This window comes from Macaca thibetana, chromosome 14 (genome assembly GCF_024542745.1).
Source record: "Macaca thibetana thibetana isolate TM-01 chromosome 14, ASM2454274v1, whole genome shotgun sequence".
In the NCBI taxonomy this organism is placed as follows: Eukaryota; Metazoa; Chordata; class Mammalia; order Primates; family Cercopithecidae; genus Macaca; species Macaca thibetana.
The window spans coordinates 45,492,818-45,509,484 of record NC_065591.1 but is presented as its reverse complement, the minus strand read 5'-3'; the positions used below and the strand labels follow the sequence as shown (position 1 = coordinate 45,509,484).

General features: G+C 43.7%; 1 protein-coding gene across 9 annotated transcripts in view; it reads left to right on the top strand.

Moving 5' to 3' along the window:
• NAV2 (neuron navigator 2) overlaps positions 1–16,667 on the top strand; it is a 766,628-nt gene that overhangs the window by 623,159 nt on the left and 126,802 nt on the right. For all 9 annotated transcript variants that reach the window (XR_007719073.1, XM_050755340.1, XM_050755338.1 and 6 more), the window contains one exon: positions 4,846–4,968. Coding sequence is in view for 8 of the 9 variants with exons in the window: in XM_050755340.1 (XP_050611297.1) it covers positions 4,846–4,968 (123 nt within the window). In the remaining variant the exon portion in view is untranslated. The remainder of the gene's footprint in view (positions 1–4,845; positions 4,969–16,667) is intronic.

Sequence of the window (16,667 nt, the reverse complement as noted above, 5' to 3'; positions counted from 1 at the left end):
TCTTGTGTGTTCCCAAAGCGAGTCATGCAGTCATCTGTTATACCACTTTTATGTAGCAGTAGAGCTATTTGCATGTCTTAGTCCCCAGTAGGTTTTGAGCTTCACCAGAGCAGGAACTAGGTCTTGCCATTCCTGTAAGCATCTAATAATTAGGAAGTGCTCCCTACATGCCAGGCATTGGGCTTTCTAAACATATGCACTGTCTCATTTAACCTGCCACAATCCTATGAGGGAACTTAAGCTAGAAGAAATTGCACTGAAATGTGACAAAGTTGGGATTTGAATTCACCTGCCTGCACTGGGATCTTAACCACAGTTCTGTTTTCCTCATCTGAACAATAGAGATGATAATATACTTGATAAGATGATTTTGAAGGTTGAACGCCATGATTTATGTGAAGCACTTAACACAGTACCCAGTGAGCATTCAGTTCCATCAGTACTTACTAACAATGATGTATACTAGGTCCTTCAGCCAGCAAGGGGCAGAGAAGGCATTTGAACAACTTGGGTCTAACAACAGAGTCATGTTCCTTAACCCTGATGCTCATGGGCCACCCTAAGGAAGCAAGAAAAACACCCCACAGTCACCTTGTCCCTTTAACAAAGGCTCTTACTCTTTCCATCCAGGGGTCTCTGGGGAAGCTTTAGAAGGTGGATGTGGAGAGCCGCCTCCATCCACCTACTGCTGCAGAACTCGGAAGGGTAACGAGGGGGATGGTTCAGTAGCTTGGCAACTCAGTCAGGAGCCCACTCAGAAGACATTAGGATGTTACCAGCACCTCATTAGGCTCTAGCACTAATTGTTTATCTCTCTAAGGAGAAGCAAAGTGTGGCATGGTTGTTCTGAGATTCAGTTGTTGAATCAGCTGGTTCCTTTGCTTGTGTCCTCAGGCAAGTCATTTCTTCACCCAGTATGAGCCTCTTGTAAAAGCTCCTAAAGAGGCCGGTGAGGCCGTGAGTCCCCTGGCTCCCCGAACCTTCAGAAACACAAGCTTTCTTAACACCCCTGGGCAAAAGCCAGTGTTTCAGATAAGCACACCCATGGCTGCTTCATCTGTGAATTATGCTTTCTTAAGGGCTTCACTTTGTTAAGGCAGTCTATATTAATGTATACAATAGCCAATTCCTATACAAATTTTGGTCCAGCAAACCCAAATTTGTATATTTTTCATTGACTGTATAATACAGGAGTTATTTTTAAATATATGCAGAGCTGTTTGTAAATCATCGTAATTGGAGGATAATAATTTAGAAATATTTTAAATTAGTTTCTTGAGTGTGAGGCTGGCTCTAACCACAGCTCTGTCTCTGGTGCTGTGCCGTCTCCCAGGGAGAAACATGCAACATAATTTATTTTAAAGAATATTTTTGTTAAAAAAACAATTGAACACGTTCACTTATCTCTAGAAGAAGAGGTAGTAAGTTCCCCATTTTCCTTATCACCCTGCCTGCCCTCCCTCTACATGCGCACAGTAAGTGAAATAGACTTGCAGTCTTGAAACTAGATCATTGTCAGACTAGTTGCATTCAGCTCCCTGACTTTCAGTTCTTCCTGCAGTTTGAGAGGGCAGAAGATCCTGATTTAGCTTTGCCTTTCCCCTCCCCTCTGCCGAAACAAAGTCAGAATTCCCAGCAACAAGCCCAGTTCACACGTTCAGTTCCATTTCAGTCCCATTTCTCAGAGGCTTTCCCGCTTTTTGGGGTTGTCATTTTCTGACACATCCACGTTGCACCCAGGTGTAGCTGGGCTGGGGCTGCAATATGTCTCAGCATTCTGTGTCTGGAATGCTTACCAGGCCCCACAGTCTGGCCTTAGCAGGAAGCCAGGGTTCTGTATGTGTGGGCCTTGTCTATATGCCTGTGTGTGTGTAATTACCCAACCGTGTGTGTTGTTTCACCAGCAATAAAAATCCAGCAGGGAAATGAATGCTAAAATTAGTTTGTTTGTCCTTTGACAAGATCTCCCCAGTTGAAAGAATTTTGTTTATCTAACTGGCTGGACAGACTTTGCTAAAATCAAAATTAACTGCCTTGCTTAATGGTGCAATAGATTGTATTGTGAAGAGCTTCCACTGAGTTCTCCTTGAAAGGACATGTGATCTGGAAAGTCCAGCCTCTGGCAAAGTTATGACATTTTGGTGTAGGTGTTTTTTCCTCCTTGTGCTAGTTGTAGGATGGATGCCCATAACCCATTACTCTACCCTGAGTCACTCTATCTGTTGGAGGGTTGCTGGCTGGATGGATGGATAGATGGATGATGGGTAGATTGGCAGATCGACAGTTTAATTTGCTTGCCATATATCTTAAATGTAAGTTTGTTAATGCTTAAGAGGAAAGAAAACCTGTAATCAGTGTTCTTGCAAAAAAAATTTGCACAGCCCTATGGCTGTGTCTTTGGGCTTCATTCATTCATGTGTTCATTCATTCAACAAAAACAGTATTTAATAAGCATGTAGCATGTACTAAGCTCATGCATAAGATATAGATTTGAGCCGGGCGCGGTGGCTCAAGCCTGTAATCCCAGCACTTTGGGAGGCCGAGATGGGCACATCACGAGGTCAGGAGATCGAGACCATCCTGGCTAACACGGTGAAACCCCATCTCTACTAAAAAATACAAAAAACTAGCCGGGCGAGGTGGCGGGCGTCTGTAGTCCCAGCTACTCGGGAGGCTGAGGCAGGAGAATGGCGTAAACCTGGGAGGCGGAGCTTGCAGTGAGCTGAGATCCGGCCACTACACTCCAGCCTGGGCGAGAGAGCGACACTCCGTCTCAAAAAAAAAAAAAAAGATATAGATTTGAACAAAATAAGAATCTCTGCCTGCAAAGAACTTACTGTTTAGTGTGAAAGACATGCATTGAAGGGTAATTAGACAAATAATTATTTAACTATAGCTGCAATTGTTTTTTATATTTTTATTGAGATTTAAATCGTGTATCATAAAATTCACCATCTTATTTATTTATTTTTGGGGGTTTCTTTTTTGTTTTGTTTTGTTTTGAGATGGAATCTCACTCTGTCACCCAGGCTGGAGTGCAGTGGCACCATCTCGGCTCACTGCAACCTCCACCTCCTGGGTTCAAGCGATTCTTCTGCTTCAGCCTCCCAAGTAGCTGGGACTACAGGTGCATGCCACCATGCGCGGCTAAAAATTCACCATTTTAAAGCATACAATTTGATGGTTTTTAGTATATTCACAGAGTGGTTTTTAAAATGATAAAGTTGAGTGAAAACTTCAGTCTCTTCTGTTGCATTTTCAGTACAAGCACAAACACTTGGTCTGATTCACTCCAACAGATTTTTCATTCTGTTGACATTGTGACCTCAGTGATCATCAATGTCATAAAGGGAGGAGGAGGGAACATTGGAGGTGTTGAATTTAGACACAATAGGTTAGAAGCTTCCTGGGTTCCTCTTACCCATTCTGTAAGATGCTTTTCTCATGAGACAACTCCAGTGAGAATTTTCTTCTCTGCCCCTTACTTGAACTTCCTGGTCTGGACAATCTTGTTTGCATCTCATAATTCTGTTCTTGAAAAATATATCCCCAAAAGATCCCCAGCTACAGGTAGAAGAAATTCAAGGATTGGGAACCCTCGGGGTCGACTCCATATACGCAAAAGTTAAAATGTCAAGTGCAATAAAACTTTCCATGTTCAGCTGACCCTGTTTCGGAAAAATAATGACTCATTAGTCCTCTTACTATATATTACTTGATTTGGAATGTAAAATGCTTGCATTTTCAGATAGCTTGCAGGGCGATCTGATGGGGCCCATAAGGGATTGAAGGAATCCAAGTTTGGTTTCTGGCTCTGCCCAAGTTTTGCTTTGCCTTCCTGTTCTCCTCTGAAGATGAGGGAAATGACACAGCCAGCCTCCTTTATGGGGGCTGTGAGGAAGCCAAGGTAGATATAAGGTACAGCTGCCTTGGACTGAGCTACCTCCTACTAGTGGCTAGGCTTTTAGGAACTTGTCTGGTTGGTAGACAATCAGCCATCTGTACAGAAAGTTCCAGACATCCTCCCTCCCAAGAACAGCACTGATTTCATCAGAAGACAGCTTTGTAGCATTACCAAAAAAAGAATAAATTAGCATTAGTGTTCTTCACAGAGTTTTGTGACAACCCCCTTAAAACATCAGTATCAAGGGTGAAATTCACTCCATGATCATGACAACCATAATGTCTTTCACTTATATAGTCTTACACAAATTGCAGTGTACTTTCATGTTCCTTATCTCACTAATCCTCATGCCCATGTTGTGATATTCCCACATATCACAGGCTGTGATAGTCCTATAGTTTGGGTGAAAAACTCACCCTCCAGGGAAGTGACTTGCCTGTGATGGCAAAGGTCACTCATCTATCCTCTATCCTTTCTTTCCACCCTCTCAAAGCCTTGCCTGTTTTTTCCACTGCACTGTTCTGTAATATTGCCTATGATTTGCTAATGATTTGTCAGTTCCATTTCCATTACTCAGGTAAAACACCTGCTTGTATAATCAATGACATTAAAAAGAATGTCATGAATCCATCTGACAGTTAATTTTATTCACTAGTTCCCTTCTGCTTCGTAGGTGCCTGTGAGTTTGGGTTAATTAAGCTGAGTTCGTTCTCTTTTTTTACGTTTTCGTTAGCAAGCTGGTGATCCTATAGGTTGGATCACCAGCTGAGTTATCCATGGGCTGTGATCAGTGCCAGAACCTCAGGGAATCCTCAGTTACTTCCCCCTTAGAGGACTTGGTGGCTGTGCAGGGGGCTGTGCAGGGCTTCTGGATATGAATGCAGGCCTGGAAGCCACTTGCTTTTGACATTCATGTGCATTATCCTCTTCTCCTTTTAAAGATACATGACTGATGGTGGACTTGGCCTCTACACCCGTCGCCTGAACCGGCTCCCTGATGGGATGGCTGTGGTACGGGAGACGCTGCAACGAAATACCTCCCTGGGCCTCGGAGACGCTGACAGGTAAGCTTCCTCCACGTGAGGCTGGTCAGATGCAGAGGTGATCCCAGGGTGGCCTGAGAAATGAGGGTTATGATATTGGGAGAGTGAATGGAGACTTCTTTAACCCACAGAGATGAGGGGAGGCCTGGAATCTATACCTGGGGTTAGAAACAGGCACAGTAGGTAGGAAAGGGCTGCCGAGGATTCTTGAGTCCTGCTTCTGTGTAGGGTGGTGCTTCTGACAGCAATAACATAGGGAGTTCAGGCTTGGGTGGTTTTTGTTATTGTTTTGCTTGTTGCTACTGTGTCTTTGTCAATTCAGCAGGCCCTAGGGATGTGCTTTACTTCCTCTCTCATTAGCCAGCTTTCTAGGTATTGCACCTTGTGGCACAGAAGGTCTGTGTGCAGAAAGGATCTCTCCTAGCCTTGGCTGAGTCACCTTCACCAAAAAGCCTCCTGTTGCAAGGTATTAGGAGGCAACGCTTAAGGACATGGGTTTATACACCACATGCTAAGTAGTTGCCATCATAGAGGTTGATCAGGCATCACCGCCACTGCTGTCAGAGAAGAAAAGAGCTTCAGAAAATACTATGATAACAAAAGAGGACTATTTGGCCTCCAAGTTCTAGCCTTACTCTGACAAACTGATTCTATGACCCAGAGCAACCTATGAAGGTGAGGAGTTTGGACTGTATGATTTCTATTATCCCTTCCAGTTCTAATGTGCTATAATTCTGGATTTCAGTGCAGATTTCAAATACCCTTAATGATCTGGCTGTTTAAGGATTTGCTGGAACACTTGACCTCTTTCCACATCTGGGTTGATGAGACGTAACATGGAATTTAGATGCAAGTGTTGTAAAATGACCATAGACTTTTTGGGTACTAACCCTTTTATGTCAGAAAGCCGAATAGTAGCACAAGAACAGCTTCCTGCTGTTCCCAGGGCATGCTTTTTACAAAGAGCTAAGTGAATTCTGTAATTGTCTGGCTTTAGAGAAATAGGGCAGCACACCAAAGGGACAAATACTAAAATCACACCCAGAGATGGAATTTGCCGAAGAAGAATCTTCATGTTCTCTCAGAGAAGGCTGGGAAACACTGAATGAGTTGTTAGGAACTTGGGATCTGGCCCAGTCTCTACCACTAACTTGAATATGTCCTCCTTAGAGTCCCCCCAGTACCCAGGCTTGTAATTTATATCAGGCATGTCAAAAGGCCTTCCACTAGGGTTTTAGCTCAAGTCAGGTTTTTTCCTGTAATTAACAAAGAAAGGAATGGGTTTGAGAATTCCATAGAAACATGAACCATTTGAGAACTGTTCTTTCTTTTTTCTTTTTTTCTCCTTCTCCCTTTTTTTTTTTTTTTTTGAGACAGTCTCACTCTGTCACCCAGGCTGGAGTGCAGAGGCATGATCCCGGCTTACTACAACCTCCATCTCCCGGGTTCAAGCAATTCACCGCCCTCAGCCTCCCAAGTAGGTGGGATTACAGGTGTGCACCACCGTGCCCAGCTAATTTTGAATTTTTAGTAAAGATGGGGTTTCACCATGTTGTCCAGGCTGGTCTCAAGCTCTCAAATTCAGGTGATCCACCTGCCTCGGCATCCCAAAGTGCTGGGATTACAGGCGTGAGCCACTGCACCCAGCCTGAGAACTGCTGTTTCTAAGGTGAAACTAAACTCTCTGTAACTAAAATCTTTATAGTAAATAATAACAGGAAAAATCAGTTACTACAACACCCCCACTGGAGATTTCACAATTTGCCAAATTATTTTGCTTATTTGTATTCTTCTCTCCGTTGTTTAGTAAATCTATCTGCATAAAATACAGGCCTCACAAGATACAGTTTTCCTTGTAGCAGAAGAATCTCCGCTAGAAAGTTTAATTTAATGCTTCATTGTAGGATTAATGGAATTATGATAGATCACAGCTGAGCTTGTTTCTGCTTCTGGAGATAGAGGATCTGAGGGTGGGGTTGAAAAGATAGGTAGCACTTGTTAGGTTGTTTTAGTTCAGCCTGTATAGTTAAACCAGATGGACAACAATGTCCTTTGGTTCTCTCCAGAATGGAATGCTCCGATATGATCATTTGTTTAAAACTGAATGAGAGGCCGGGCGCGGTGGCTCAAGCCTGTAATCCCAGCACTTTGGGAGGCCGAGGCGGGTGGATCACGAGGTCAGGAGATCGAGACCATCCTGGCTAACCCGGTGAAACCCCGTCTCTACTAAAAAATACAAAAAACTAGCCGGGCGAGGTGGCGGGCGCCTGTAGTCCCAGCTGCTCGGGAGGCTGAGGTAGGAGAATGGCGTAAACCCGGGAGACGGAGCTTGCAGTGAGCTGAGATCCGGCCACTGCACTCCAGCCTGGGCGACAGAGCGAGACTCCGTCTCAAAAAAAAAAAAAAAAAAAAATTAAAACTGAATGAGGCCAGGCATGGTGGCTCATGCCTGTAATCTCAGCACTTTGAGAGGCCGAGGCGGGGAGATCACCTGAGGTCAGGAGTTTGAGACTAGTCTGGCCCATATGGTGAAACCCTGTCTCTACTAAAAATACAAAAATTAGCCGGTTGTGGTGATGCACACATATAATCCCTGCTACTCGGGAGGTGGAGGCATGAGAATTGCTTGAACCCAGAGGCGGAGGTTGCAATGAGCCAAGACTGTGCCATTGCAGCCACTGCATTCCAACCTGGGCAACAGAGTGAGACTGTCTCAAAACAAAAAACAAACTGAATGAAAACTGACAAAGTTTTAAAGAAAATACTCAGATGGCTTTTTAAAGACATAGGATTTGTAAATGACTACAAATTTATCCTTGTTTTACATAAGTTCTGGCCTATAGGCAAAGAGATATTTTCCATTATTCTAGAATATGCTAAATTTTTATAATTTCCAAAGTTAACTGTGAGCTGACCATAGTAATATTTCATCTTTGGCTAAGTTGAAATGGTACATTTGTTTCTATAAAATTCTTCATGTAAATCACAAATTTAGTTTTATGTAGTTACAAAATCTATATTCTAAATGAGTGTTTCCCAAAGTGGGAGGCTATCATGGTGGTATAGGAGATAATTTTAGATGGCAGATAGGAAAATACTCCTTTTTAACAATTACATTTTAATTTTAATATTTTTTTAAAACTTACAACTAACACATCAAACCTGTGATTTTACAAATGCTGCTTAAGGTAAGGATAGTGTAGACTTGAGACAATTTAATGTGAAATATCGAGGAAGAATATTACACAGATGATATGTAGTTACATCAGAAAACAAAGGTAGTATGCAAGTGGCTGCAATTTGGATAATACTGTTCTTGTCCCTGTAATTGGAAATATGTTCTTTAAACAACTTAAATTATATAACTGACCCGAATTCTTTCCTTTAAACCTGAAAATCGAAGGTCCTGGAGCTAAGGTTTTTCCAGGAAGTTCTGTATAAAAAGATAGCCCAGTCCTTTTTCGATTCACACAGAAGCAATAGACCACATGAGTTCTACAAGGGAAAGAGGAAAAGTACTGAGCGGTTAAACCTGGTTAGACCTCAGCAAACGAAAGAAAGGCAGATCACTGTTAGTAACCATAGCCAAGCAGCTGGGGAGAACAGCTCTTCCAGGGAAAGACCTTAAGGGATGCTGGCCTACCAGGCAGACCTTGCCTGTTTGCAGCAGAATGTGACTGGGGTAGCTTCAGGGTTATTAAAAGTAACTGATAGGAATGGATGCCTTCAGAGCCTGGGAGATAGAGACCATGTCAGTTGGTGAGTCTGGTATGTTACCAGCCAGCTTCTAAGAAAAGAAGATAGTAAAGTGTACCCTTGATCTCTTGTCACTCTTTAGGGCTGCCACCCCTGGGCTCCAGGTTTTCCCTGATAGTGATCAGTGTCTACTTCCAGCAGACTAGAGCCAGGTGGCTGAGAAGAGAGGATCAAAAGGGACAAATGGAGGGGCTTATTACACATCATAGGCTCCAGATAACAGACAGATAAAAGGAGCTTTGGCATGGAGGTCTCCAAACTGGCAGACTGGGAAGAAGAAATGTGGGAAGGAGGGCCAAGAGACTAGGCTAACAGACAGTCAAATGGCTCATTGAAATCCTGCCAGTTCCTACATGCACTGCTGTCCTTTCAGAACCCATCAAAAATTCCCAAACTTCAGCAAGTTGAGAGCTTTGAAAGCATAAAGATCAGCTCTGGGAAAGTTTCCACTTCTAAGTTCCTTTCTTGGTGACTGCAAAACCACACCGTCCTCCTCATCCTTTTCTTTACCCACCTGTGTTTTAGCACACAACGGGCTGAGCACATAATTCGGGTCAGTTATTTAGATGCTCCTCTTGAATGTCATCCCAAGATCACATAAATGCCATTGACAGCACAAGGAGGACAGAAATCAGGCTTGGTGTGACATTAGATCAGGAGGAGGACTTTGGAACTACTTGGTAACTTTCTTCTAAGCCATTAGAACACTTACTGAACTTCAGTGCTTTTTATTAATTTAGGCAATAAGGCCATATTACTTCAAACCTTCTAAAGACAAAAAAAACAAATGCTGTGTGGTGAAGAGTCAGCCTGAGACTCGAACAAAATGAAAATCGCCCTCCACCTTTGTGCCAGGAAACCAAGCAGAAAAGAGAGACTTTTTTTTTCCTTCTTCTTATAAGTTTTTCATTACCCTTCAAATTATGAATGTTTTAAGTATTGAGATTGCTGTTTCAGTGGAAGATTCAGAGTCACTGTACAGACTTTTCAGGCTGCATCCAGGCCCTTGGCACTCAGAGATGTCTCAGTTTCAGCTTGAATTGCAAGGCCTCTCTCAAGGAGAGTCTCATGGTGTGAGAATGTAACTATGCAACCTGGTATTTGAGCAGCCTGCCAAGCTGAGCCCTCCTTCCTTGCTGGGAGTGTCACAAGAACTCCAAGAGCCCAGGACACTGCTTGGCTTTGTGATTCATATGGAACAAAGCAGGCCTTCTGGCACCAAGCAGTGCATTCATGGATTCAGGTCTGATCTGGAGGAAAGAGTTTAATCCAGGCCAGAGGTCCCCAGCTGGCAGATGCAATTGGCGCCCTTACCAGGCGGTAGGTCCCCAATAAGTTATTTCTGAGGCATAGTCCCTACTGAGAGCCACATAAGAGAAGCAGCAAAAACGGGAAGAGACTGCTCCCCTCACGCTTCGTTCTAAGCCTGTGGTAGGTGTAATAATCATCCCCAAAGATGGCCACATTCTAATCTCCAGAATCCGTGGATATGTTAAGTTTCATGCTGAGGGGAATCAAGACTGCCAATCAGCTGGCAGTTAGGGAGATTACTCTGGCTTATTCAGGCAGGTCCAACATAATCACAAGGTCCTCAAAAGTGAAAGAGGGAGGCCAAAAGAAGGAGGTCAGAGTGATGTGATGTGAGAAGGACTCATCCTGCCATTGCCAGCTTTGAAGATGGAGGAAGAAGGCTACAGCCCAAGAATGCAGGCGGCCTCTATGTAGGGGAAAAGCCATAGGAACAGATGCTCCTAGAGTCTCCAAAAAGGAATGTAGCCCTGCACATACCCATGATTTTAGCCTGCGAGACCCATGTCAGCTTCTGACTCACAGAACTGTGAGCTAGTCAGTTTTTGTTGTTTTTAGCTACTAAGTTTATATTAACTTGTTATGGCAATAGAAAACTGACGTAAAGTTATGTCAGCAATAGAAAACTGATATAAACTTATATCAGAAGGTAATAAACCCAGTAATAGTTGCCATTTCCTGATGGGTTGCTCTATGCCAGGAACTGTGCTCTATGCCAGCACCTTACAAATACTGTGTCATTTACACCTGACCCTTTGGGAGGAGAGATGATCCTGGCTTCATAGATTTGAAGCAGTGGTGCTCAGAGAGGGTCAGTAAACTTGCCCAGGGTTACACACCTAATGAGTGTCCAAGCTGGGATTCAAACCCAGGCCTGTCTGACAACCCCCCAATCCTCCAATCACCTAACATACTGCTTCTTTTAGGGAGCTCTCCTTGTAGATTTTCCCTAATTTTGAGTCCTTACCATGGTATTGTCTCTTTAAATGAGCCCTTAGCCACTGAAAATACAAGCAATGCCCAAACGGCTGGAAAGGTGAACTCTATCCTTCAGAGACAATGCAAAATGATTTGCATTAGGAGGAAAAAGAGAATATTTCTTGACTTGTCTCCCTCCCAGACCTGTTACACATGGACCGTGCGAGTGGGTTTGCCCTCACCCCTTTTCTCATCACTGTTCTCAGACTTCAAGGAAAAGGTCGCTTCTTACACAAAGCTAGGCCAGTTGCCTCCTTGGTCTTCTTGCAAGTTTAGAAGAGGGATGCCTATTCGTGAATTCTGACTTATTGCAATGTTTGTGGTGTTAGTTGAGGGAGGAGTCTACAATGTCAAGATCGCAGGGCAGGGGTGATGCTTCCCTTTAGTGAGCTAGGAATTCCGAGGCCACCAGATCTGCAGAGATTCTGCAGTCATTCAAAAACTTTTCTCTCCTGGTCTTGGCTAACCACTATATGGCCCCTTAAGCAATTGCTGGAGGTTCTCTACCCAGAGCTTGGGGATCTGTAGGGCCTCCAGAGGCTGGGACTATGGTTTAAGAAGGGCACCCTAAAATACCTTCCCCCTCTGCCCACTACCTCCCCTCTCTACTTTTTATGTACGGTCAGTTCCTAATCTTCCCACCATCATCAAGTAAAGCAAAGGTGATCTCTCCTCTTTGACCACTAATCTCACTTCATACTTCATACAATCTCTAGCTGCCAGTATGTGAGCCTTATCTCCCCTACATACATGTAGTAGAGGTGAGAGAATGTAGATCTGTGCTGCCTACTGTAATGGCCACCACTATTTAAAATTAATGAAAATTAACTAAAAGTTTGGTTTCTTAATCACACTAGCCTCATTTCCAGTACTCAAAAGTCCCATGTGGCCAGTGCCCTCCTAGACACAGAGCATTTCCCACACTGTAGAAAACTCTTTTGGACAGCATTAATACAAACCATGGCAGTTATATTGCCAAGGCAGCTATAAAGAAAAGATGTGAGTTTTGTTGTAAACATGCCCCAATTCCAGTCCTCACTCTCCATGTCACTTAACTCCCCTGAGTTTCGGTTTTTGTCTCTGGAATGAGGGCAGTATTCATACTGTCTCACGGGACTGTTGTGAGGATCAAATGAGGTGAATGAGGGTGGTGAAAGTGCTTTTGCGAAGCACTTAAGATAACTATTTTATTTTTATTTTATTTCTTGGTACAATGTTTCACTCCCATCACCCAGGCTGGAGTGCAATGGCATGATCTTGACTGACTGCAACCTCTGCCCCAGCTCAAGTAATTTTCCTGTCTCAGCCTCCCAAGTAGCTGGGATTACAGGTGCATGCCACTGCACCTGGCTAATTTTTGCATTTTTGTAGAGACAGGGTTTCACCATGTTGCCCAGGCTGGTCTCAAACTCCTGAGCTCAAGTAATCTGCCCACCTCGGCCTCCCAAACTGCTGGGATTACAGGTGTGAGCCACTGTGCCCAGCCTCTCAGATAAATACTCTAATTCTTAGGTCCTGCAAACTACTTAGGGCAATCTAGGCTCTACCTCTTTGCAACTCACTTTTCTTTATATTTAATTAATTAGCTCATAATTAACCCCTCTTATTTCTATAACAGCTTATAATAACTGCATATAATAAGAGAACAATTATAAAATAAATGAGTATAGCATTAGGACCGTGGGGAAATGTAAGTTTGAATATGATGTGCAACAAAAGGGAAAAATAGAGAACACGGATTGATGAAACATAAGGTCTCACATGGTTGCATTTTTTAGTAGTTCAGCATTGAGCTTCCTACTGGGCCAAGTGAGGATGAACTTGTCCTTGCTTTTCCCTCCTTCCTTCATGACTTCTCTCATATTATTGTGTCTTCACCTTTTCTTGCTAGGGTCAATCAGTTGACCCTCTCTCTGACTCTCTCTCTCTTGTTCTTTACCTCTCACTCCCAGCCCTTCCCCCTCTCTTCCTCTTTCATTTTCCTTGCCTTCTCCTTTTGTCTGCCTTATAACTTTCTGTTATACCATTAGTGCCCCTGAGCATTTTTCATTCCTGCATTCAAGGGTTATACCCGTTGTCTTGGGACGAGAAGATGCTTCTAGCACAGTGGCCAACATTAATGATCTTCACAGGTTTCTTTCCATCCTCTTTCCTCTTCTCCTAGTTGTGTATAACAACTAGAAACAAAGTAAGAGAGAGTGAAAGTCATTTTCCTTTTAAAGCTCATAAAAGGAGCCTTAGAGGCAAAGGCCTATTTCCTCAATAGCAGGGTAATAATAACTACATTGGTCTTGCCCAAGAGGCTCTTTTATGCTAGTGCCACTGGCTGCGGGATCAGTGACTGGAGCCCCAAGTGCTGAACAAGGGATGGTGCTGATGGGAAGTAAACCATCTGTACCTTAAACCACAAAGGAATTCTACCAGGGGACTGTAAAGAGAGGAGAAGGAGTAGTCTGCAGAGTATCATTCTTGTGCATGCAGTGTTTCCACTTTAAAAAGGAAAGAGCCATATGGTGACCTCATGAGACTCTCCCATTCCCTAGTGTTGCCCAACTTCATAACTTTGTTCCATAACTTTTTTACACTATAGTAAAAGCACACCTGAGGGTCAGAGAGAGTATAGTCATGCCCTTGAAGTACATTTTTTTTTTTTTGAGATGGAGTCTCGCTCTGTTGCCCAGGCTGGAGTGCAGTGGCACGATCTCGGCTCACTGTAACCTCTGCCTCCCGGATTCAAGCGATTCTCCTGCCTCAGCCTCCTGAGTAGCTGGGATTACAGGTGCACATCACCATGCCCAGCTAATTTTTGTTTTTTTGTTTTTTTAGTAGAGACAGGGTTTCGCAATGTTGGCCAGGCTGGTCTCGAACTCTCAGGTGATCCACCTACTTGGCCTCCCAAAGTGCTGAGATTACAGACATGAGCCATCGCACCCAGCCTAAAGTACATTTTCTATAAATGGAACTGTTCAACAGTTGTTTAAAGGTGTTTTTTTAAACTTAATCATTGTTCGAAGTGTGGAGGAAAAGATGTCTAGCAATATGAAAGCAAGAATGAGAGGCCAAAGAGAAAGGTCAAGATGGGTCACCTTTCTCTATGCCAACTCCCCTGGTAACCCAAAGCATAGGCCCCACCCCCGAATCAGAATCTGACTATATCTGTGCCCTGCAACAGAAAATAACTTCATGTGTTTTAATCTAGGTACCTGTGAACGTTTTTGTATGAGTCAGGATAGCATAGGTTATACTGCATAACAAACAATTCTCAAAAAACCCTATTTGGCCCTAACAGGTCAGTGGAAGGCTATGTTGTACATCATTCTCACTCTGGGATCCAGAGTGTCAGAGGAACTACCATTTAGAGCACTGACAGTCTTCATTGCAAGGAGAAAACATGGTGAACCACACGCAGTTTCTTAAAGCTTCTGTCTGGAAATGACCCACATAACTTTTCCTCATTATTGGCCAAAGGAAGTCACATGGCTACACTTAATTCAAAGGTGAAGGGAAGTACAGTTATACCATGTGCCTGCAAAGAGAACAGAAAATATGTAGTGCACTGCACTAATGACTATCATGCTTTTATCACGTGCAAGTGAGTGCCTGTGCTTGATGTTTCCCCCTCCCCCGGTTATTTAACCAATGCCATATCATGCAGTTCATCACGTATTTACTGCATGCCTATCAGATGCCAGGCATTATGCCACCCAGTCTGATCACATGGCTTCTGGTAGCTCCTCTGGGTGGGGAAGAGTGAGCAGGTGTAATTGTCTTCTTGGTTGATGAAGGAACATAATAGTTGAGTTGGTTAAGGAATTTTTTTCAATGCTATGAGTCAGTTGTATTTCAACAAAGTATTTGGACCATGTTTTAATATATAATGGCTCATAGAAAATGCTGGTGATTGTTTAGAATTTACTGAGCACCTATTATGTGCCAGACTCTTGGGATCCAAAGATGAGTGGGATGTAGTCCCTGTACTCAAGAAGCTTACAATCAAGTAGAGAGAGAAAGACCTAAACAAGCCATTGTAACGTGATGTGCCAAGTGCTATAGAGACTTTGACCATGTGCCTTGGGGATAGAGAGGACCAGAAGCATCTCTGGGGACTACATATGGTCCTATACTGGGAACTTGCTGTTATCCTAATAAAATGCAGGCAATTTCCTTTTCCTGCCAGTGATGATGTGAAAGATCCTTTAGAAACATTACCCAAGTGTCCAGTAGTCCTGCTTATCTCATCATCCATTTGGGATTTTTGCTTTGTTTCCCTAAGTATCTTTTGTCATGTTGAAAGGTCAGCCTAGGGCTAGGTGTGGTGGCTCATGCCTGTAATCCCAGCACTTTGGGAGACCGAGGCGGGCAGATCACCTGAGGTCAAGAGTTCGAGGCTAGCCTGGCCAACATGGCAAAACCCCGTCTCTGCTAAAAATACAAAAATTAGCCAGGCATGGTGGTGGGCACCTGTAATCCCAGCTTCGCAGCAGGCTGAGACAGGAGAATCGCTTGAATCAGGAGTTGGAGGCTGCAGTGAGCCAAGATCGCGCTATTGCACTCCAGCCTGGGCGACAAGAGCAAAAACCTCTGTCTAAAAAAAAAGAAAGAAAGAAAGATCAACCTAGCAATGATTTCTGTTATTGAAATGTAAGCTCTGATTGAAATAAGCCCAGAATATAGACACTTACAGTGGCCTATGGAAAAGGGTCCCTGGTTTCACTATAACCTTTGCATTTGTCATGCTGGACAGCTGTGACACCCAGAGTTGTAGTGAACCAGTGTTTCTATCCAAGGTTACTTTGTATATAAATGTGTTTTCCCAAGGTTGCCTCTCCTCAGCCAGTTCACACCAAATAGAAGCTTTCAATGTCAAGGTTGGGTTTGTTCAGAATCATCAATTGTAGCCCTGTCACTTTGCCAATGAGGAAATTGAGATTGTTAGCAGCCCAGTGACTACTCTCTGTCCTCTAGCCTTCAGGAGTAAGGTCATCTCCATGGGTTTGGAAAGGGAACTCTAAGTAACTCTGATGAAAGCACACATTATTTATTTGGTGATGATTATGAATGCAATCCAGGCAATAAGGGAAGGAGTGCAGTAGGAACCAAAAGACCTTGTCCTATACCTGGCTCTGCCACCAGTGAATTACCTTGGGCAAGGTGCTTCCCCTCTCTGCACCTCCATTTGTTCATTTGTGTGGTCAGCCCGGCTGAGCTTTAAGGTCCTCGAGCTCCTGTAAGTCAGTGTTCTTGTTTATTACTTGAAGGGCAGAGTTAACAGAATGACTCATGGGTATAGCTCATCCATGCAGGGCAGGGACTCTGTGAACTGTTTGTCTGTGATGGTGATGAGGACATGTGTCTCGTTTGATGGTATTTCAGTTAGGAGTGAGGTTCTTGCCCAAGGCCTCTTATGTGTACAACTCCAGCAGGCTGAGTGGCTTCTTGTAGCTGGCATGCTGAGGGGCCCCCTCTTCTGCAGGCAGCAGACCTCTTCCAGAGAGGAGAAGGCCTTAAGGTGTCCATCCTCACTGTACTTCAAAGCTAAGCCTAGGCTAAGCTGTGATGCACTTCGAAGTGTTTGAGAGAAGTGGATAGCAGTTGTTGCTGATGGCAGGTACAGAAGAATGTCTGGGCCTGCAGAGCCAGAATGAAATCTTCCCAAGGAGAAGTACAAAGAGGACAGC